Source organism: Cervus elaphus, chromosome 5, assembly GCF_910594005.1.
Source record: "Cervus elaphus chromosome 5, mCerEla1.1, whole genome shotgun sequence".
Taxonomy (NCBI): domain Eukaryota; kingdom Metazoa; phylum Chordata; class Mammalia; order Artiodactyla; family Cervidae; genus Cervus; species Cervus elaphus.
Genome location: NC_057819.1, coordinates 260,700 through 281,220, shown reverse-complemented (window position 1 = coordinate 281,220; position 20,521 = coordinate 260,700). Strand labels below are relative to the sequence as shown.

General features: G+C 62.8%; 1 protein-coding gene across 3 annotated transcripts; it reads left to right on the top strand.

Annotated features, from left to right (window-relative positions):
* Positions 1-1,073: 1,073 nt before the first annotated feature.
* TANGO2 (transport and golgi organization 2 homolog) lies at positions 1,074-19,646 on the top strand. Of its 3 annotated transcripts, none has more exons than XM_043901010.1 (9): positions 1,074-1,129; positions 8,639-8,733; positions 11,755-11,843; positions 14,921-15,040; positions 15,392-15,506; positions 16,006-16,076; positions 17,970-18,123; positions 18,416-18,520; positions 18,820-19,646. In XM_043901010.1, exons 2-9 carry the CDS (start codon positions 8,678-8,680, stop codon positions 18,938-18,940), a joined length of 831 nt encoding a protein of 276 aa, XP_043756945.1. In that variant the 5' UTR covers positions 1,074-1,129; positions 8,639-8,677; the 3' UTR covers positions 18,941-19,646. The 3 variants fall into 3 exon arrangements, with proteins under 3 accessions (XP_043756945.1, XP_043756946.1, XP_043756944.1); XM_043901011.1 differs by lacking the exon at positions 1,074-1,129 and adding an exon at positions 1,136-1,397 and having other exon boundaries at positions 18,849-19,646; XM_043901009.1 differs by lacking the exon at positions 1,074-1,129 and adding an exon at positions 1,136-1,397.
* Positions 19,647-20,521: the final 875 nt, after the last annotated feature.

Here is a 20,521-nt window from a genome sequence, read left to right as displayed (position 1 = left end):
GAGAAGGAGGGCAACAGAGGATGAGATGGTTGGATGGCATCACCGACTCAAAGGACATGAATTTGAGCAAACTCTAGAAGATAGTGAGGGACAGGGAAGCCTGGTGTGCTGCAGTCCCTGAGGTCGCAAAGAGTTGGACACGACTTAATTACTGAACAACAACAAAGCACACTGTTGTGTGTGTGCTCAGTCCTATCTGACCCTTTCTGACCCCAAAGACTATATACAGACCGCCAGACTCCTCTGTTCATGGGATTTTCCAGGCAAGAATACAGGAGCGGAGTGAGTTGTCATTTCCTCCTCCAAGGGATCTTCCGGACTCAGGGATCAAACCAGCATCTGTTGCATCTCCTGCATTGGCAGGCAGATTCTTTACCACTATGCCACCTGGGAAGCACCATTATTAGCAACCTTAATATAATTGTCATCCTCGTCATAGTTTGCTGAGGACCCATTTGGAGCAAGCCCTGGGCCTCTGAATCTCCACTCAGACCCCAGACACAGCCCAGAGGACACTGTGGGCAGGGAGCCGCAGCGAACGCCTCTGTCCTCCGGTAAAGGATCTAGTCAGTGGCTTTTGCTCAGTTGCGATGGTGTGGAGATCAGGCCGACAGCCCTGCATCCTAGGGTCGGCCCTGCCAACAGCCTCGAGGCGGGTGAACGGCTGCGGTGACCGGTCCGACGTCTGTCCTGAGCGCAGCAAGGATGTCCGCGGTCAGAACTGCAATGGGGAAAGATGGCCAATTTACAGGCATGGACTGGGGAGGCGGGGAGGCAGCCCCCAGGTGCGCACCCTGCGGAGCCTCCTGCAGGGCCCCGTGCAGCGCTGGCCGCTGGGCGGGCAGGAACGTGTCCACGAGAGTAGGGCTGGGCGCCGGCGCCGTCCTGCCCGCGGGGGTCACGAGGCGCCCCCGGGCGCTTGGCGCAGCCCCGGGGGCGGGGCGCCGGGAGGTGAAGCCCGGAGCGACGGCGTGGGCAGCCAATGGTGTCCGGGCTCGCGCCGCGCCGCCCCGCCCCCTAGCCTGACTGCCCAATGGCGAGCGCGCGGGCGGCGGGGGGCGGGGCCTGGGAGGTGGTGGCTGCGGCGCGCGGGCGCGGCACCCGGAAGTCGGCGGCTGTGGCGGAGGCGGTGAGTGCGCGCCGGGATGCCGGCGGCGGGCGGCGGGCGGCGGGCGGCGCTCCCCGCGGGGCGCGGGGCTCGGACTCGGCAGCGGCCACCGCGCCCGCCCCGATTTCCCCTCCTCGAGGCGGTGATTGCCCGTTCAGCGCCCGGTCCGGTCGGAGACCGAGCCGACCCCGGCCGACGGAGCGTCCTTCGCGTTCCTGAAACCGCGTTTCCAGTGTCCCCGCCGGGACGGGGCGCGGGCCCCGCAGGCCTGGCCGGTGTCCCTGCCAGGGTAGGTGGGCTACGCGGCGGTGGGCCGGGGAGAGCTGAGTCACGTTGCTGCCTCCCTGCGCCCTGCTGCAGGGGATAGCTGATGCCTGTCCGGGGAGGCAGCCGGGGCCAGGTCATGTGCGCTCCTGGACACGGCCTTCCTGGGCTGGCTTGGTCGTCAGGCCCTCCCCACGGGAGTTCAGGGCAAGGGGCTGGGCAGGGCTGTACCCAGGGTAAGGCCCTGTAGCCACTGGTTTTGAAGATACTCCTGCCCCAGCAGCTGCCCCGCGTGCCTCTGGGCCACAGATCTGGTGTGGGCCTTCTGCCCTTGGACAGCTCCTGAGGCCCAGCTGGCCTCTGCTGGGGCAGTCACGTGGTTATCCAGGCCTGCCCTGCTGTCCTGCTGCGGGCCTGCCCACCGGTGTCTTGCTTTTTTGGTCTTGATGGACAAGGGATAGAGCTGTGAGGGGTGCCTGCAGCCGGGAGCTCCTGGGAACTGCTTTCTGCTGCTTGCGCCTTGTCCTCTGGGCAGCCTTTCAGGGCAAGTGTCTGTTGGCCAGACGACAGCATTCACAGTGAAGAAAACTCAGGTTGAGGGCCAGTGGTGTCCCCAAGGTCACTCAGAGCTAGGCTGGCCTGTCCTCCTGAGCCCCTCTCCCAGAAGCCTTCCTGCCTCTAGTGACCTATCGTGTGGGGTGGGGTGACAGGGTGGGCGTGTTGGCAGGTGGATACAGCAGAGCCTCCGCTCCTGCTCCCTGGGGCCCAGGGTTCCCAGTGGGGAGAGCGTGCTGTCCTGGCGCTCCCACCTGCTGGGACCCCTGACCGCTGACTGCAGAAGCACGCATACCCCAGTACCGTGGCTTTGTGTCACTGGTGTGTCAGCAGGATGCAGGCCCCTTGGACCAGGCCTCCAGCCGTCTACTCTGCCCCGCTGCCCTGTCCGTGAGCTGTTAGGACTGCCTTGTGGGCTCTTTGTGTGTTCATTTCTGGGCTGTCACTTAGGTCGTGTTTCACCCTGGCACAGTCGTGTGCGGTGTCCTGGGGACTTAATCCTGTGCTGGCTGCGGCTCTAGAAGGCCCCTCCTGGCCACTTGGCACCCTGCGTGCTGCTTCTGAGGGTGTCTGTCCGTGGCCCTGGGCAGGGAGGCCACTGCAAGTGGGGCCACACTCGTCACTGACACCCTGGGTGTGTGAGTGTAGGTCGGTCAGCCAGTGTATGAGGACAGTTGGTTGGTCTGGACCTTGGGGTTTGGTGATGGGCTCTGAGAGAACAAGGTCGCCTCTGGGCCACTGAGTTCCCTTTTCAGGGTGTCGGTGCAGCTGTGTTTCCTCCTTCTCAACTTTCTTTCTAGGTTGCAGGCGTGCTGGATACACGCTTCACAGTGAAGAGGCCCAGGCCCTACCACCTGGTGTCTCTCCCTGGTCCTTAAGACCATGCCCAATAGAAGTACTTGCTTCTACACTCCTTTTAGGGGCTGGTGGGAGTGCCCCCTTCCTCCCTTTAACCCCTTGAGCTGCAGGGCTAGCCCCCGGCTTGTGGGGAAACCGTGTTCCTGTGGGGGGGATGGGGACCAAAGTGCAGAGCGTCCAGCGTGTGCCATGACTCTCTGCGTCCCTTGTTGGTGTTGCTCTTTTGAACCCTGAGGGGACAATGACACTCACTGTGAGGCTGAATGAGTGCCCCTCAAACGGCTCTAAGATCTCAGGAAACATTGTCGCTGTAGAAAATGTGTCATTGTGAAATGCTGCTTATCAGCCAGAGCCACAGAGCTGGGTTGCGGAGTCCTGGGCGGGGAGGGGGTGCGGTGGGCGGTGGCGGGGTGGGCAGCCGGCTGCTCTGAATGATTAGTTTGGGCTGGTAGGGCTTGTGTCCCCGTGAGTTTCTGTCCTGGGCTGGCAGCCGCCATGCAGTCACGCCGTCACTTATGAGCAGCTCCTGCCTGGAGCTCCAAGCTCCGCCCCACGTGGTGGGCGGGGTGCCTGGCGCCTTGGCTCCAGGCCAGATGGGCTGGCTGGCTGGTCTTGACTGCCTTCCGCCAAGAGTGTGCAGTGGGGGACAGAAGGAGTGGACCTGCCGACCCCAGGGCTCGGTCACCCCCTGCCCAGAGCCCTAGGGAGCAGCTGGAGGAGAGTGATTGCCAGGCCCCTGGATCCCTCTCCCGCACCTACTCCCCCACCGCTTGCATTCATGGGTCCCCCACTCCTGACTCCTCTGGCCAGTGTGCTCCCCTGTCCCCAGGTGTGTCTCCTGGTCCCCAGGTGTGTCCCCCATCCCCAGGTGTGTCCCCCGTCCCCAGGTGTGTCCCCCCGTCCCCAGGTGTGTCTCCCGGTCCCCAGGTGTGTCCCCCTGTCCCCAGGTGTGTCCCCCTGTCCCCAGGTGTGTCCCCCGTCCCCAGGTGTGTCCCCCGTCCCCAGGTGTGCCCCCCCATCCCCAGGTGTGCCCCCCCATCCCCAGATGTGCTCTCCGTCCCCAGGTGTGTCTCCCGGTCCCCAGGTGTGTCCCCCCGTCCCCAGGTGTGTCACCCCGTCCCCAGGTGTTCTCCCCCCGTCCCCACGTGTGTCCCCCGTCCCCAGGTGTTCCCCCCGTCCCCAGGTGTGCCCCCCGGTCCCCATGTGTGCCCCCTCATCCCCAGGTGTGCCTCCCGGTCCCCAGGTGTGCCCTCCTGTCCCCAGGTGTGCCCCCCCGTCCCCAGGTGTGCCCCCCCGTCCCCAGGTGTGTCTCCCGGTCCCCAGGTGTTTTCCCCCTGTCCCCAGGTGTGTCCCCCATCCCCAGGTGTGTCCCCCCGTCCTCAGGTGTTTCCCCCATCCCCAGGTGTTCCCCCTGTCCCCAGGTGTGCCCCCCTGTCCCCAGGTGTTCCCCCCAGTCCCCAGGTGTGCCCCCCTGTCCCCAGGTGTTCCCCCCTGGTTCCCAGGTGTGTCCCTTAGTCCTCAGGTATGCCCCCTTGTCCAGGTGCCCTCTTTGCTTCTTTAGCTGAGGGTGTAGGCCCCACCCCAGCCAGTGGCCACCTAAGCGCGTGAATCCTTGTGCCAGTCTCTTGGCCACTGGCCGCTCCAAGCCGGGGCTGCATCTGGCGTCCCCAGTCTACTGAGAAACCCTCTTCCTGCCTGCCCCCGGAACATCTCAGAGCCCGTGAGGAAGGAGGGCAGGGTCTGTCGAGGTTTTCTCGTGGGCAGCTCCGGGAGGGTGCTCCGGTTCCCCCCAGGAAGGGCACCTGTTCTAAGCGGCCAGCTCGCGGGATGGCACAGAGCGAGCCCTACAGGCTGCTGCCCAGATCAGGGTGTAGACCTGCCACGGGCACTGAGACTGGGGACCCCTGTGGGTCCCCAGACAGGCAGGCTGGCCTCCGGCTCCGGGAGCGGACTTCCTCACCCGTGTCACTTCACAAACACGGGCGCCTGGTGTGCCAGATCTGTCAGTGTCAGCGGCTTCTGTGAAAAGCTGAGCGGGGGACTCCCGCCCCGAGATAGCGCAGCGCGTGCCGAAGCTCGACCCCAGGAAGTCGTGTGGTGGGCATCCGGGGAGGCCTGCTGGTACAGACAGGACACCTCCGCCGGGGAGCACGGGGGTCCCTGGCTCACGCCTCCCACCTGGGCAGACACATCCGAGAATGGAGCCTAAAGGCAGCCGTGCGTGGAGCTCAGGAGAAAGGGGTGTCGCTCTGGGACGAGGGGGCACGTGCCGTGCAGCTTGGATGCAGAGACGTGCTCTGGGAGGACGGGCAGGTTTTTACGGGGGCAACTTGGGCAGTGGGCAGGGCCACCCCCCGGCCACCGCATTGAGGGACAGCAGCCAGCAGATGCACAGAGCACCTCCTGCCACGGGGGGCACGGGCTGACAGCCAGTGGGCAGGAAGACGGGGTGGTGGGGTCCTGTGTGAGAGATGACTCCGGCATGCACTGTACTTTGCCGAGAAAGGTCTGGAAGCACACAGCCAACCGGAAACTCCTGGGTTACCTGGGAATGCTGCTCCCTCCACCTGGGTGTTCAGCCATCTCTCAGTCTCCACACTCTGGTCCTCTTTCAGCCCAGGCTGCCGCCGTCAGGGGGCTTCCTTCCCCGGGGACCTGTCTGGGGCCTGGCTGCACCCCCAGCGAGATGCATGTAACCGCCAGGCACTTGGTGTGGGAGGAGCCCGAGGAGCCTGCCTGGGAACCGGCTGCCGCTGTCCTTGCCCTGCCTGTGGCCTTGCGGCCTGCTCTGCTCCAGATCTGCATGTCCCAAGCCCAGAGAGCTGAGTTCCATGGCAGCCACCCCATCAGTGGGGACCCTGCCCCCCGGCCTGGGTCCCCCTGGCCACTCTGCTTGCCGCGGGCCGAGCCCCCTCGCCCGCAGAGGGTGGGCGGCTGGTGTCCGACTGTGGCTGGCACCCCTGGCAGGGGGCTGTCACTACCGCGGCCCCCCTGCCCGCCGGGCTGGATGGCTTCCTTCAGCGCCCCGTGCCCCCAGCTTCGCCCACCTCCATGCCCCCACCCGGCCCTCGGGGCCATGCCAGGACTGCAGAGTTCTGACATCTCAGGCTGCCCTGGGCCTGTGGGCACCCTGGGCTGCAGGTGGAGTTGGGCTGGGTAGGGTGGGGACCCCCCGAGAGGGCCAGGAACAGCGTCCCCACACCCCCAGCCCGGTGCCCTTCAGGATGACCTCGTCCTGACCCCGGCCTCGGTGTCACTCGGAGAGGAGGAGCCCCGGCTCACTGGGAGCACTGGGACCTTGAGCCCTCAGTTCACTGCCCCGCCCTGACCTCGGAAGTCTCGGGAAGCAAGCAAAGGGGAGCGCCTGCGTGCCCTGCTGCGGGGCTGTGGGACGACACCAGTGCACTGTCCAGGGCTTGCCCTGGGAGCCCTGGATGGCAGCGGGGCTGTCAGGGAGGACTCAGACCCAGGAGCGGATATGGAGCCTCTTGTGAGCCCACAGGGCCTGGGCGGGGCAGGCTGGGAGGAGGCCCTGGAGGAGGGCGTGGGGGGCAGGGAGACTTGGGACTGGGAGGGGCCGGGGCAGCGGGCCTGCTGAGTGGGGGGCGAGGGACTGGAGAGAAAGGCAGTTCCTGATGGTCCCCTCCCCAGGGGCTGGCTTTCCTCCGGCCCCTCCCTCCCGATGACCGCGTCTGCACCGAGGCTGCAGCCCTGTGCCCGCGCCCACACCTGCCCGGAGACCCGCCGCGGCCTTCCTGGTACTGGGAGCCCTGCTCACCCCCGCCCTGGGTGGCTCGGACCCCCGCGGGGGCCCTGTAGCCAAGTGGAGGAGGAGCTCTGCATCCGTGCTCAGCAGTGGCTGGTGCCCCCGCCCCCCCACCCCCACCCCTGGGCCCCCGGCACGCAGCCTGGGCTAGACGTGGCGGGGGAGGGCAGGCCAGGGAGGGCACGTTCAGCGTGGCGTGTTCCCAGTGAGGTGGCCCTCCGTCCTGGCGGGGCTGGGAGTTGGCAGGAACCCAGTGGGGCTCCTCCTGCTGCCCACGGCCAGCCTGGTCACCGCAGATGGCCCTGGCCGACCCGCCTGGGGTGTCCGTGTGTCCAGGAGTGAGCAGCCCCCCGGGCGGGCGGGGGTCTGTGTCTCGGGTGCCGCACTCTGGTCACGGGGCAGGTGGGATGCCGGGGTCCTAAAGCACCCAGTGGCCGCCCGTCACCCTGCCCTGCCTCCTGGGTGATCTCACTGACTGTCCCATCTTCTGTGTCTGACCTGCCCCAGCACCGTCAGCCAAGGTCTCACGCTCACCCGTGCGGCTGTTTCTTCTCTTTTGTTCACGGCCATGCTGCGGGGCTCGCCTACCTTAGTTCCCCGACCAGGGATCAAACCCGCGCCCCTGTGCTGGGCGTGCAGGGAGGTCCCTGAGGCCGCTGCTTCTGGAGGGTCTTTCTGGCGCTGGGAGGCCCCCGGCGTCCTCTCAGCACACGTGGCCCCGAGCCCCTCTCCTGTGCTCAGACGGGTGGGGTCGTGGGACGTGGGGGGGCCCTGCCGCTTCTTGCTCGCGGTGCTCCGTCTCATGATGCGGGTCTTTTCACCGCGTTGCTCTCTGTCCTGGAAATCACTCCAGAGACTCTCGGAAGTCTGGGATGAAGACGGACACTTCAGTGTGCCCAGGGGCCCCGCCAGTGCAGACGCACCTCAGACCAAGTCCCTAGGGACCCCGGGTGTCCCTGGCTCTGCACATGGAGCTTCTTAGAGACCCTCTCACTTCTGTGCACCTTCCCTGCAGCCCCTGTGTGGCCGTGCAGACAGACTGGGTCCCTGTCTCCTCATCCCCGAGGCTACCAGAGCCCAGGTTGCGCTATGGGCGGCCCCTGGGGCAGGAATGGGCACCATTCTCTGCTCTCTTTCTTCTCGGATTTTTGTGTTCTCTCAGATGTCAGCTAAATCCTGCATGACCTTGTCAGTTCTTGGCTTTGAGGATTTTCCATGTTTTTTCAAGTGTTTTGAGTCACTTTTACAAAGGAGGTTGGTCCCAGTGGTCTGCCCACAGGATGGGGATTGCTGGGCACTCTTGGGACGCTGGGCACCAGTGGTCCCTGATGGGTGGGAACCCAGCCTGTCCACACCACCCAGGGGCCCTCTGTGTGTGCGCTGCGTGTGGTGCAGTGCCCTGGGCTCCCGCACACGGCACTGGTCACCACGGCCGCGCCTCCCCTGCATTGCCACGGCGCCTTACTGAGGGCAGAGGTCGGTGGACTGGGCCGTCAGCACACCTGTGCCTGGACAAGCACGGGGCTGAGTTGGAGGTCCCTCTGGGCCTGTGGGCACAGCCGGGGAGAGTTCCGGGTGCATCCAGTGTCCGCCGGCCATTCCATCAGACCCGTGAGGGGAGTGAGGGGAGGGGCTGCTGGAAGGCCGTGAGCCGGGCGGCTGCTCCATGACTCTGCGTCGCGGTCGCGGCCATGGCACTGGCCGTGGGCTCCGGCCCTCCTCGGCATCTCCGAGCGGGGCGGCCAGGGCTCCCGTACCTGCTCGCCTGCTTTGAAGGCGGGTCAGTGTGCTGGGAATGTCCTCCTGTGAGTCCTGAGACGGGAGATGCTCTGTTTCAGACCCCAGACCAGGGAGCGATCGCCAGCCACCAGGGCCAGCGAGGTCACTGGCCTCGAGGAAGTGTCTGGCCACTGCCTCAGAGCACGTTTACAGAGACGGGCAAGCATCGCGGCATGCACCACGCAGGTCCCTCGTCCAGCAAGGGTCTGGGCACTTAAGCCTGGCTCAGTTCGGGCAAGGGGGTCCTGCCGATCTGGGAGGTGCTCCTGTCGTCTGCCATTCACTCAACATGTTTCCTTCTCCTGCAGAGCTCGTGATCCGTGGAGCCAAGCCCCCCCTTGGGACTCATGTGCATCATCTTCTTTAAGTTTGATCCTCGCCCTGTTTCCAAAAATGCATACAGGTAACCCCCCCGGGCTGCACCCACTGTCCCGCTCAGCCTCGGGAGCCCACCATCCTTGGGAGCCTGCGTGGGCACCGCATGCGGGGTGGGGGCACAGGCCAGCACCCGGGTCCCCCCACAGCAGCTGCTCAATAGGTCCCACAGGGGGTTCCTCCTGGGGCAGGGACCCCGAGTCAATGTGCAGAGGTGCTCAGACTTAGCCGCTGGAGACGGCCGCGTGGGCAGGACGGAGGATGGAGTGGACGTGCACACAGCCCCATGCCCCCAGCTGGGGACCTGGCGGCAGCGGGACAGAGTGGTAGCGAGGGAGACTGGCCTGGGGGCTGGAGTCCCGGGCCAGCAAGCAGCCAGCATCGTGAGGGCCGCCTGTGCAGGGGTCAGGGGCACTGGGGGACCCGCCGGAGCAGGCAGGAGGCTGAGGCCAGGGAGGGGCCGCTGGCTCTGGGGGGCACCCCTCTGTCTTCCAGCTCCATGGTGGGGACCCCCCAACACTGATCCACACAGAGAGGGAGGCTGGGTTGTGACCCCCAGCCACAGACGAGTCACTGGTGCAGCTGCTGTGAAGTCGCCGTTGTCCCAGGGCCTGGGTCATTTCAGCTGCTTCTCTGGTACCTGACGTGTGGCTGAGGTCACTCACTCCAGGCCAGGGAATGAGCGGTGCCCAGCGTCCCCTTCCTGCGGGGGAGTAGGCCGCAGGGCCAGGCTGGGGGCTGGGAGCTGGCCCTCGACAGCCCCCAGCAGAGCGAGGTGGGAGTCGGGGTCCAGCCAGTGGACAGAGCCCCAGGACTGTGATTACAGCAGGGAGCTCTAACGTGGGATTATTAGCTACTGTGGGGTCAGGATGCCCGGGGGCAGAGCCTGCCCTCCACCCCTGGGCTGAGCCCCAGCCCGGGCTGGCACACTGGGTGGCCAGAAGCTCTCTGGGCACTTGGAGATCTGCCTGCTTGCACTGGCCACCGTCTGGGCTGTGCCCCGAGTCAGGGAGCGAAAACCTCTCCCCAGCAGCATCCCTCCAGTGCCCTCTGCTGACAACACTGGGCCCGCAGCCGCTGCAGAGCCCTGGGAAGGGCGGCGGTGGACGCTGGTGCCACGCTGCCGAGCTCTCCTGCGATCCGGGCCCACCGCGTGAGAGCGCGTGTCCTGTGGGCTGTTCGGCAGAGTGCCCTCGGGGGTGTGGGGGGAGGGAGACGGCGTGGCTGGTGGGGGCTGCGGTACATCTGGGAGGCTGGGGCACGTGCAGGGGCCTGGGCTGCATGAGTGGCTCGGTAGAGTAGCTCCAGGCCGAGGCCGTCTGGACCCCTCGTCTGTGCCCTGCGCTGCGCCCCTGTGTTGCCACCCCACTGCCCTCTGTTTTGGGGCACCCACCCCTCCTCACGTCACCTCCCATTGCCATCACCCCCGGCACGACCCCTCAGGTGCCCTTGGGTTTGACTTGCCTTCCAGGCTGTGCGCCCGGCCACATGCACTGGTGTCGGACCTTCCTGGGGCTGCCCTTGGCTTGACACGCCCGCCCCACCCCCCATGCCCTGCCTGGGTATGACCCCTGTGGGAGGTCCCGGCCTCTGTGCCCCCATGCCTGTTGTTGCCCAGCACTTTGCCGCCATATTTTGCCAAATGATGGAAATCTTGAATCAGGTGACCCCGAGTTCACAGGGGGTGTGTCCTGCGGGGGGGGTTTCTGACCTCAAAGGGGTTGCTGCTCTTGAATGGGCCCATGGCCAGAGCTTGCAGGTGGCCTCCGGGAGGAGAGTGACCCTGGCCCACGACAGGTGAGACCAGGCGGTCTGGTCCTGTGGCTTCAGGGGACTGACCCCTGCAGCATCAGAGACCCCGCCAGCCAGCACCTGCGTTGCCCCCAGGGCCCCAAGCTGAACACCTCGCTGAGACGATAATTGTGTGGGTGTTGGGGTACACAAGCCAGTGTTCCCAGTGTTCCCCACAAGCCAGTGTTCATGGAGCCAGGCGTCCATGTGAACGGTACTCTTGGGCAGTTTTGAGGAGTACGGGCTGGTCCCCGGCCCCACACCAGCCCATGCTGCTCGCAGGGTCCCTCATCAGAAACAGACGCTGGGTCTCCGGGAGCCTTCAGGGTGACCCCACCCACTTGACTACCACCTGTGTGTGGAGTTGTTTCTGTTGTCTTTTGGGGTATCTGGGCCCTGCCAAGCCTCACTCAGGATTTTAGTTCCCTGATTAGGGATCACACTGCACCCCCCACAGCAGAAGCACGGAGTCTTAACCACTGGACTGCCAGGGAAGTCCCTCTAGAGCTCAGGGTAGCTTTGAATGTTCATTTAGACCTGTTGGGGAGGTTGTGTTTGCTGATCGTGGCCATGGACTTCCTAGATCGAAAGCCGAAAAACTGGAGGCAGAGGAACAGCTTGTTGTTTTTTAGTCATTAAGTCACGTGGGACTGTTTTGCGACTGCATGGCCTGTAGCCCCTTAGGCTCCTCTGTTCGTGGGGTTTCCCAGACAAGAGTACTGGAGCGGGTTACCACGCCCTTCTCCAGGGGCTCTTCCCGCACAGTTATTTTAAGTGGCAAAAGTGACCAGAAACTTCGTACCTCAAAACCAGTGCTCTGAAAACATCAACATGTTTTCTAGTTGCCAAATAAATACTTGTATGATTCATAATACTGAACAGGAAGGGAATACAGAGAAATCCTCAGCTGCCCCCTCCCAGAGACGCCCCAGAGTGCAGGAGGGAGCAGCCCTGGGACGCCCTCAGCGCTGCTGGGGGTTTCACGGCGTCCTCAGGGAAGGGGCCCGTGGGCCAGAGGAGGCGCCTGGTGCCCTGTCCCTGGTGACTGGGGAGTGGGGCTGGGCCGAGTCCGCTTTCCCCTTCCCGCGGGCTTGCGTCCTGACTACTGAGGCACCGCTGTCTTGGTAACAAGAGGAAAACCAAGGCTGTTCCCAAGAGACCGTCTGCCCACGTTAGACCTCCGGAGTTCCCCCGAGACCATCCGCCCACTCGAGATGCTCCAGTTCCCGTGAGACCCTTCTCTGTGCTCTCTCCTCAGGCTTATCCTGGCCGCCAACAGGGACGAGTTCTACCACCGGCCGGCCAGGGCTGCAGACTTCTGGGGGAACAACAACGAGGTCCTCAGCGGTGAGTGTCCCCGCCGCCCTCCACGCGCCTGGTGCCCCGGGGAAGCGGCCGGAAGGTGGGGGCTGTACCTGGATCCACCCTCTGCTGGGGCTGGCCCTGCGCGAGTCCGGGCTGCTGTCCTTGAGGCAGCCTGGTGGCATGTGTGCGTGTGTGAGTCCGGGCCGCTGTCCTCGAGGCAGCCTGGCGGAACATGCGCATGCGCAGCCGCACGCGGTTATGGTACCCTCGAGCACCCCTGGCCCCAGGGAGGGCCGCTGGAGTTTGGGGGCCGATGGGGGGCCTGTGGAGCAGACGGGCCCCTTGGGAGCAGCTCCCGGCACCCAAAGGGTGTGTACGTGTGCATGGGCCAGGGCCCTTGGACATCCATGGAGGCTTCCTGTGTGCAGAGTTGGGCAGAGGAGGCTGGGCACAGGGAGGACGAGCAGGTCCTGCGGGAGGTGGGGAGAGCACTGGGGGTGGGGTGGGGTGGGGCGGGCCGGCCCCTGCGCCCTGAGCTCTGGGCGTGGCGGTCCTGTGTGTGGGGTCTTTGCCTGGGCTGGCCTGGCTTCCCAGAGGCGTGGGAGCCACTGGAGGAGGACTGAGGGGAGCCCGTGGGCATGGCCAAGGAACATTCTGGGTTTGCTGTTGTTCAGTTGCAAAGTCATCACCAACTCTCTGCGACCCTGTGGACTGCTGCACGCCAGGCCTCCCTGTCCATCACCAACTCCTGGAGCTTGCTCAAACTCATGTCCATCGAATAGGTGATGCCATCCAACTGTGTCATTCTCTGTTGTCCCCTTCTCCTGCCTTCAGTCTTTCCCAGCATCAAGGTCTTTTCAAATGAGTCAATTCTTCGTGTCAGGTGGCCAAAATATTGGAGTTTCAGCTTCAGCATCAGTCCTTCCAATGAATATTCAGGACAGATTTCCTTTAGGATGGACTGGTTGGATCTCCTTGCAGTCCAATGGACTCTCAAGAGTCTTCTCCAACACTACAGTTCAAAAGCATCAATTCTATGGTGCTCAGCCTTTTTTATGGTCCAACTTTGATATCCATGCATGACTACTGGGAAAACCATAGCTTTGACAATACAGACTTGTGTTGGCAAAGTGATGTCTCTGCTTTTAATATGCTGTCTAGGTTTGTCATAGGTTTTTTTGCATCTTACCCAAAGTCTTTGCCTATCGTGAGATTGTAAAGATACCTTCCTCTATGTGGTTCTGGAAGCCTTCTGGTTTTGTTTATGCTTAGGTCTGTGATTTCTGTGAAATGCCAGCCTGCCAGGTCTTCATTTGATTGTGGTCACTCTTGGTCATTTGGAGAGAACCGTCATCCTTTTTTTTTATAGTTGGTTTACAGTGTTGTGTTAGTTTCTCCTGTTCAACACAGTGATTCAGTCTTACGTATGTGCATATATATTTTTTCATAGTGTTTTCTGTTATGGTTTATCACAAGATGTTGCGTATAATGTTTTGTGCCATGTGGTAGGACCCTGTTTATTCGCCCTATATACACGAGTTTGCTTTTGCTAACCCAAACTTCCTCTCCCGCTCCCTTGGCAACTACAAGTCCATTCTCTGTGTCTGTGAGTCTGCTTGTTTTGTAGATAAGTTCATTTGTGTCACATTTTATTTTTAGAGTATTTATTTGGCTGTACTGGGTCTTAGTTGCGGCATCAGGAATCTTTAGTTGCCACATGCAGGATCTAGTTCCCCGACCAGGGATCGAACCTGCGCCCTCTACATTGGGAGCACAGAGTCTTAGCCACTGGGTCCTGTTTTAGAGTCCACATACAGGCCATACCAGGTGGTGTTTGTCTGTCTTTGTGTCACTGACTTCACTCAGTATGACAATCTCTGGGTTTTACCCATGTTGCTGCAGATGGCATTATTTTGTTCTTCTTATGGCTGAATAGTATTCCATGGTGTAACTACACCACATCTTCATCCATTCATCTGTTGATGAACATTTACTGTGCTTTTACATTGTGATTGTTGTAAATAGTGCTGCAGTGAACACTGGGGTGTGTGGGTCTTTCCACGTTAATTTGTCCAGATACATACCCAGGAGTGGACTTGTTGGATTGTATGGTAGTTCTGTGTTAGTGTTCTAAGGAACCTCCATACTGGTCTTCATAGTGGCCGCACCAGCGTGCACTCCCCCCAGCGGTGTCAGAGGGCTCCCTTTTGTCCGTGCTCTGGCAGAGCTCCTCTTGACCACGTGAGCGACCGGGCGCCAAGCGGGGCTCTTCGTTCAGTCAGGTCTGCCTGACACGTGTCCTCAGCACACGTCTTTCCTGTAACATTTTCCTATGTGTTTTGAAAATCATTTGGTGCTCTTGTAAATGATAATTAAATTTTCATTTTCCAGTTTTTGTTAGTATTTACTCATTAGTTATGGAAGGCTTTTTTTTTTTTTTGTAGATTCTCTTTGGATCTTTTTCACGTACAAATAAGGGCAGTTTTATTTCAATACTTCTTTCAGATCTTTCCCTCTTTTAGTTCTACTATTGTAATTTCCCTGGAGGAGGATAAGGCAACCCACTCCAGTATTCTTGCCTGGTAAGTCCCATGGACAGAAGAGCCTGGCAGGCTACAGTCCATGGGGTCGCAAAGAGTAGGACATGACTGAGCGACTTAGCGCGTACTGTTAGAGTTTATTAGTGTTGTAATAATAATGTGTTAGTGACTTAGTTGTTTTCACCCCAGTCTTCAAGCAAGTGACCCCGCCGGCCTAGGAGCTCATTGCTGGTGGCTGTAGCCACCTTGCCAGCCCAGGGTGGGCCCGTGGTCGTGGAAGGTTATAGCAGGAGGGCTCCCAGTGAAGCCTGGTCCTGCCCAGGGACGACAGCCAGTGTCCCTGCACCTGGCTGGGGCCTGGCGTGGTTCCCGTGGCAGAACTGGTGCTGCGTGTGCCCCAGCCTGATGCCCACCAGGTGCCAGCATGTGTGTGTGTGGGGCCGGAGGTCCCAGGGACGGCGGGTGTTGTCCCTGATGAAGGTCACCCCGCAGATCTGTGGGCCTGCAGGCTGCCTCATCCCGCAGAGTTTGAGCCCTGGGCGGCCCCAGGGCTGCTGGTGACACTGTCGTCTGCTGCAGGGCTGGACATGGAGGAAGGCAAGGAGGGCGGCACGTGGCTGGGTGTCAGCACACGGGGCAAGCTGGCCGCGCTCACCAACTACTTGCAGCCGCGGCTGAACCATGATGCCCGGGGCCGAGGTACGGGGCTGCGGGCTCGCGGACAACTGCAGGCGCGGGAGGCGGGGTGAGGAGAGGGCTCTGCAGCCCCCTGGCTGGTGACGCCGGGAGCCACCTCGGCCTGGCTGCGGCCTGGCTCCTGACGGCTGTGTGGTCACCCCCGCCCTGTGGACACACACTGTCCCCCTGACGTCCCCTTGTGCTGGACCTCCCCGTGGGGGCTCAGCAGGAGGATGTTCAGAGTCAGGAGTCTCAGCACTCATCTCCTTGGCTGCCAGTTGGTGAGGGGGTGCTGGCCCGGGGGGACGGTTGTCTCCCGGGAGAGGGGCTCAGTCCTGCCGCCCTCCCATGGGCATGTGTCCCCTGCCACAGGTGAGCTCGTGGCCCAGTTCCTGACCTCGGACATGGACAGCTTGTCCTACCTGAAGAAGGTCTCAGCCGAAGGCCACCTGTACAACGGCTTCAACCTCATCGCAGCCGACCTGAGGTGGGTCTTCAGGTGGGGACGCCCCCTTGTGCTACCCGGGATAGGGCCAAGGGCAGCGAGGTGACCCCAGGTCCTCTGAGGGCTCGGGAGCTGTCTGTCGGCCTGTCCGGAGCCGCCAGGGGGCCGCGATGCCAGCCAAGCCAGACATGGGCCCTGTGGGCAGAGGACGTGGGGCTAGGGGCGAGGGGCGTTCCCCGCCCGGGGTGGGGGGACAGCGAGAGGCGGGGAGAGGCCTGTCCCCAAGGTGGGAGGAGCTGTTCACCCGCGGAGGTTGGGGCCCTGGAGCCCTGGGCATCCGTCCTGGCCGTGAGGTCCAGGAGCCGGGCTGCTGGGCCCTGCGGGGGCCCTGGGGACGCAGCGGTCGGGTTGTGGGCAGGCCCGTGTTGATGCACAGAGAGGTGTCGGGCTGACTGGGCACAGGTGGCTCGTAACAGTGGCGCCTGTGCGGAAGGGTGTGGCCCCAGTGGCCCCAGCTGACCCTCTCTGCCCTCGGCTGCAGCACAGAGAAGGGAGACGTCGTTTGCTACTATGGAAACCGGGGGGAGCGGGAGCCTGTCATCTTGGTGCCAGGTGAGGCCGCCCCGGGGGGTGGCGCGGGGTGGGCTGCTTCCCTGGGGGCCCCTTGCCGCTTTCCGGGCCTGGGGCTCTGCTGGTGTCTCTCTTGGGGCTGTTTGCAGCCGTTCATGCCCCCTGTGGCCAGTGGTGGCTGTGGCCTCACCTGGCCCACAGGCGGGCTGCTTCCGCCCATGCGGAGCCCTTCGTGCCCCCAGTTTGTGACCCTGTGGCAGCACCAGGACCCCCCCCACGCTGCCCTCAGCCACGCCCAGAGAGGCTGCCCGTCTGCAAATTGCTGCTGGGATGGAATTCTTGTCACCTCCCCACTGCTGTGTTGTCCCAGAGCCTACCGCGCCTGATCCCTGTCGCTTTCTGTTTCTTTAAACAATTCTATCTATTTATTCATTCTTGGCTGTGCTGGGTCTCCCTTGCTGCGGGCTCTCCCTAGTTGTGGCGAGCGGGGCTGCTCCTGCTGGAGTGTGTGGGCTGCTCCCTGTGGTAGCTTTCCTTGTTGCGGGGCAGGGGCTCTAGGGCAGGCCCCGCAGTTATGGCGCAGGGGCAGAGATGCTCCACGGCACGTGGGGACTTCCCGGGTCAGGGGTCGAACCCCTGTCTCCTGCATTGGCAGATGAATTCTTTACCACTGAGCCACCAGGGAAGCCCTCCATGTTACTTTAAAAGAAAAAAAGGAACTGCTCCATCGAGCCGTGACCACGCAGCATCCAGCCCACCCGTTAGAGTATGCCTTCAGTCGCTTTCACTGTCCCTAAAGTGGTGCAGCCGCCATCAAGATCCAACTCCAGAAGGGAAGCTCACCCCTTGGGGCTGTTACCCCCCAGCCCTGGAGACCGCCGTCTGCTTTCTCTCTCTGTGGGTTTGCCCACTCTCCGTATCTTATGTAGACAGGCGCAGACAGTACCGGCCTTTGTGTCTGGCCTTTCCCTTTGAGGAACGCTTTCAAGGTTCATCCTTCTGTGGTGTGAGGGTTCCGTTCCTGTTTGTGACTGAATAGTATTCCATCCTGTGGGTTTTCTGCCTCATTTATCCCTTGCCCATTGAAGGATGCTTGGCTGTCCCCGCTATTGGGTGCTGTGAATGTTGGTTCCACGTTTCAGTGTGGGTACCGTCATCTCTCTTGTGTCGGTACTTTGAGTGGAGTTGGCAGATTATAAAGTAACTGAACATTTGATGAGTTGCCAGCCTATTTCCCAAAGCAGCTGCACCATTTTGCATTGCCAGCAGCAACTTTTCGAGTCTCGCCAGGACTTGTCACTGGCTGACTTCTCATTGCAGCTGTCCCCAGCGTGATGTGGTCACACTGTGGCCTTGGTTTGCATTTCCATGGTAGTTAATAACATTGAGCAACTTTTCACCTGTTTGTTGGTCATTCTTGTGTCTTACTCAGAGAAATGTTTACTCAGTCCTATCTCTCTTTTTCAGTTGGGTCATCTTCTGTTATTGAATTGCAAGAATTATTTTATGTGTTCTAAATACAAGTCTCCCATCAGATACTTGATTTTTCTAATGTTTTCTTCTGTCCTGTCTTCCCACCTTCTCGTTGGTGTCTTCTGAAGCACGTCATTTAAAATTTTGATGACGTCCAGTTTACGTGTTGGCACCTGGGGCATCCCAGGGTCGGGCTTCCTGACCCCGGCTGACCCTGGCGGGCAGCCTCCTGGCCTGAGGCTGCGGGGTTCCCAGCCTGAACCTTCCCAGTTGGCCCCCACCTTGGGCCTCCCCTACTTAGGGACGGACCTTCCCCCGGTGGATTCCGATCACCCGAGCCCTCCCCACAGCCAGGGCTGGCAAGTTCCTGGAGACGGAGGTGTGCAGAGAAGGAGTGGGTGGGTGGAGTGTGGGTCACAGTCCCCCCGCCCCCATGCTGGCAGAACCCCTGGCCTCCTGCAGGGACCTACGGGCTGAGCAACGCGCTGCTGGAGACGCCCTGGAGGAAGCTGTGCTTCGGGAAGCAGCTCTTCCTGGAGGCCGTGGAGCGGGGCCGGGAGCTCCCCAGGGACGCGCTGGTGGCCCAGCTCCTGGACGTGCTCAGCAATGACGAGGCGTGAGTGCCCCCCGCACACACACCGAGGCTCTGTGAGCCGGCTGCTTCAGTTCGTGGGGCCCGTGTGGTTGGGCCCCGGGCAGCCCTGGGGGGACCTGGCACAGGGACGGGCTGGCAGTCGCTGTCCCGTGGCCCCTACAGCGGAGCCCCGAGTAACAGGCTGAGTGAGGGTTCCGGGCCCTGACCTGGACGTGCAGGGAGCAGCTCGTGTGGCTCCCCCACCCAGTCTGGTAGGCTCCCGGGCGCTGCAGGGCTGCGGGCTGGCAGCAAGAACGCCGCCTCTGTCCTTCAGGCAGCTGCCAGACCCGGCCATTGAGGCCCAGGGCAGGGAGTACGTGCGACCCATCCTCAGCAAGTACGCGGCCGTGTGCGTGCGCTGCCCGGACTACGGCACCAGGTACGACAGGCAGGCGCAGGTGCCGCCTCCGCCCTTCCTGGTTGGGAGCCCTGTGGTGGTGCTGGGAGCCCCGGGTGCTCTGCCTCGTCAGCCCAGGGCCCACCGGCCGAGTGGTGGGGGGTGGTCCCGCTGGGCAGAAACCTGTGGGGCCCTCAGCTCAGTGCCCCCCCGCCGCCCTGAGGCCCAGAGGCACTGGGCCTGAGAGCCCCGAGACCGGAGCCAGGCTGGAGCCCAGCGAGGCCCCTCCCACCTCCGATCTGCACCTTTCGGGACGGAACATGGGCCCTGGGCTCTTTCAGGACCAACACGGTCATCCTTGTGGATGCAGACGGGCACGTGACCTTCACGGAGCGCAGCATGCTGGGCTCGGACCCCACCCGCTGGGAGACCACTACCCATGAGTTCCGGCTGCAGAGCTAGCCCACAGCCACTGTGGCTGGGGCTCCCGGGAGGCCCTGTCATAGGTGCTGCCTGTGACCTGGCCAGCGTCCCCCAGGGCAGAGCCCTCTGTGTGAACTGTCTGCGTCCCCGGGTCTAGCTCGGGATCCAGCCTTAGGCCCTGGAAATGACAGTGGCCTGCAGTCAGGGTGCTGGGCCTCCCCTGCCTGTGTGTAGAGCCCCATGTGACACACGTCATGCAGGCGTGCACACATTGCAGGCCATGGGCATGTGCACATGTGCTCAGACGCACACATGCTCCAGGCGTGCCACCCACAAGAGCCGGCCCCGTGGCGAGTGCCTCTCATCCTCATGCGCTTCGTCCCGTGAGTCTCGCTGCGATCCAGACACAAGGGTGGATGTCCGCTTCAGAGCAGCCCCTCCTGTCCTGGCCATGGCCTTTGCTGCCCTCAGCCCTGCTCCTGGAAGGGGACAGACCCTCTGGAGGGATGAAAGCCTGCCCCCTAGAGAGACACAGCCTGGGGCCCGGGGGCGCCGTGTGCATGGGGCCGTCCACGAGGGGCGTCCGTGCGCACTGCGCTGCCTGGGGCTCCGGGGCTCCAGGCAGGCCCATCTCAGGGAGGGCACACAGAGGCCCCTGCCATTCTCCTCCCGAGAAACTAAACATCCTAGGACTCTGTACATGAATGGGAAACGCTGACAATAAAACTGAGGCCGGTGCATTCCACTCCTCGACTGTGAGACAGAATGACCGTGTGGGCTGGGGAGCTGCCCTTTTGGTCCGTAGACCCTGGTGCAGGTGGCGCCCTGCACCCCTGGGGAGCCGTGGGGTCAGGCCTGTGGAGGCCCGTGGGTGGTGGAGGGGCTGTGCACCAGCTAAGGGGGCAGTGGCGTCCGTCCTCCGCGCAGCACTGGGCCCTGGCTTTGGACGAGCACCCTGGTGCTCTTGTCCGCAGCTGGGCCCCGGCACCTGGAGTCCTGCATCCAGTGTGGGCACCCAGCTTCGCTCCGCCTCGGCGGCCGACCCCTGCCTAACCTGGCTTCCTCAGTGTGTTGATGGCTCGGGTGGGCTGGGCACACCCTGGGCCCGCCCTGCCTCCCTAGCCCTCCTCTGTCTCCTCTTCACTCCTCACGGCCCAGTGGGAAGTGGCCCTGTGTGAGGCAGCCTGTGCCGCTCCCCGCCCCTCCACGTCTCGCCCAGCCGCCATTGGCCAGGCCCCTGGCTCTGGCCCAGCCAGCCCCCTCTGTCTGCCTCACAGGCCCCCCAGGCAGCCATGCTGGCCTTGGGGTGTCGCTGTGCTGGTGCAGGGCCATCCGGAGAGGCTTTTAGATGTCTGCTGCCCACATTCCCCATGCGCCCTCTGCCCTGTGTTCCTGGGCAGCCCGGGCCCGAGGAAGCAGCTCCAGACTTGGTTCTGTGGATCTGGGCTGACCTGGGCGCCCCCTGGGAGATGACGCTGGGCTCCGGCCCCTCAGGTGACCTTGTCAGGTGTTTCCAGAGGTAATCAGAAGAGAATTGGTAGGAGCGGTGTCCTATGAAAAGGGACACACAGGCACAGGCAGGCACACAGACAGACGCCTGTGAAGGCCGGGGCCAAGCTG

Coding starts and splice junctions, on each gene's coding strand:
- TANGO2 (XM_043901010.1), top strand. CDS start 8,678: ATGTGCATCATCTTCTTTAAGTTTGATCCTCGCCCTGTTTCCAAAAAT. Junction 16,077..17,969: donor GCCTGTCATCTTGGTGCCAG/GTGAGGCCGCCC, acceptor GGCCTCCTGCAG/GGACCTACGGGCTGAGCAAC. Junction 18,521..18,819: donor TGCCCGGACTACGGCACCAG/GTACGACAGGCA, acceptor GGGCTCTTTCAG/GACCAACACGGTCATCCTTG.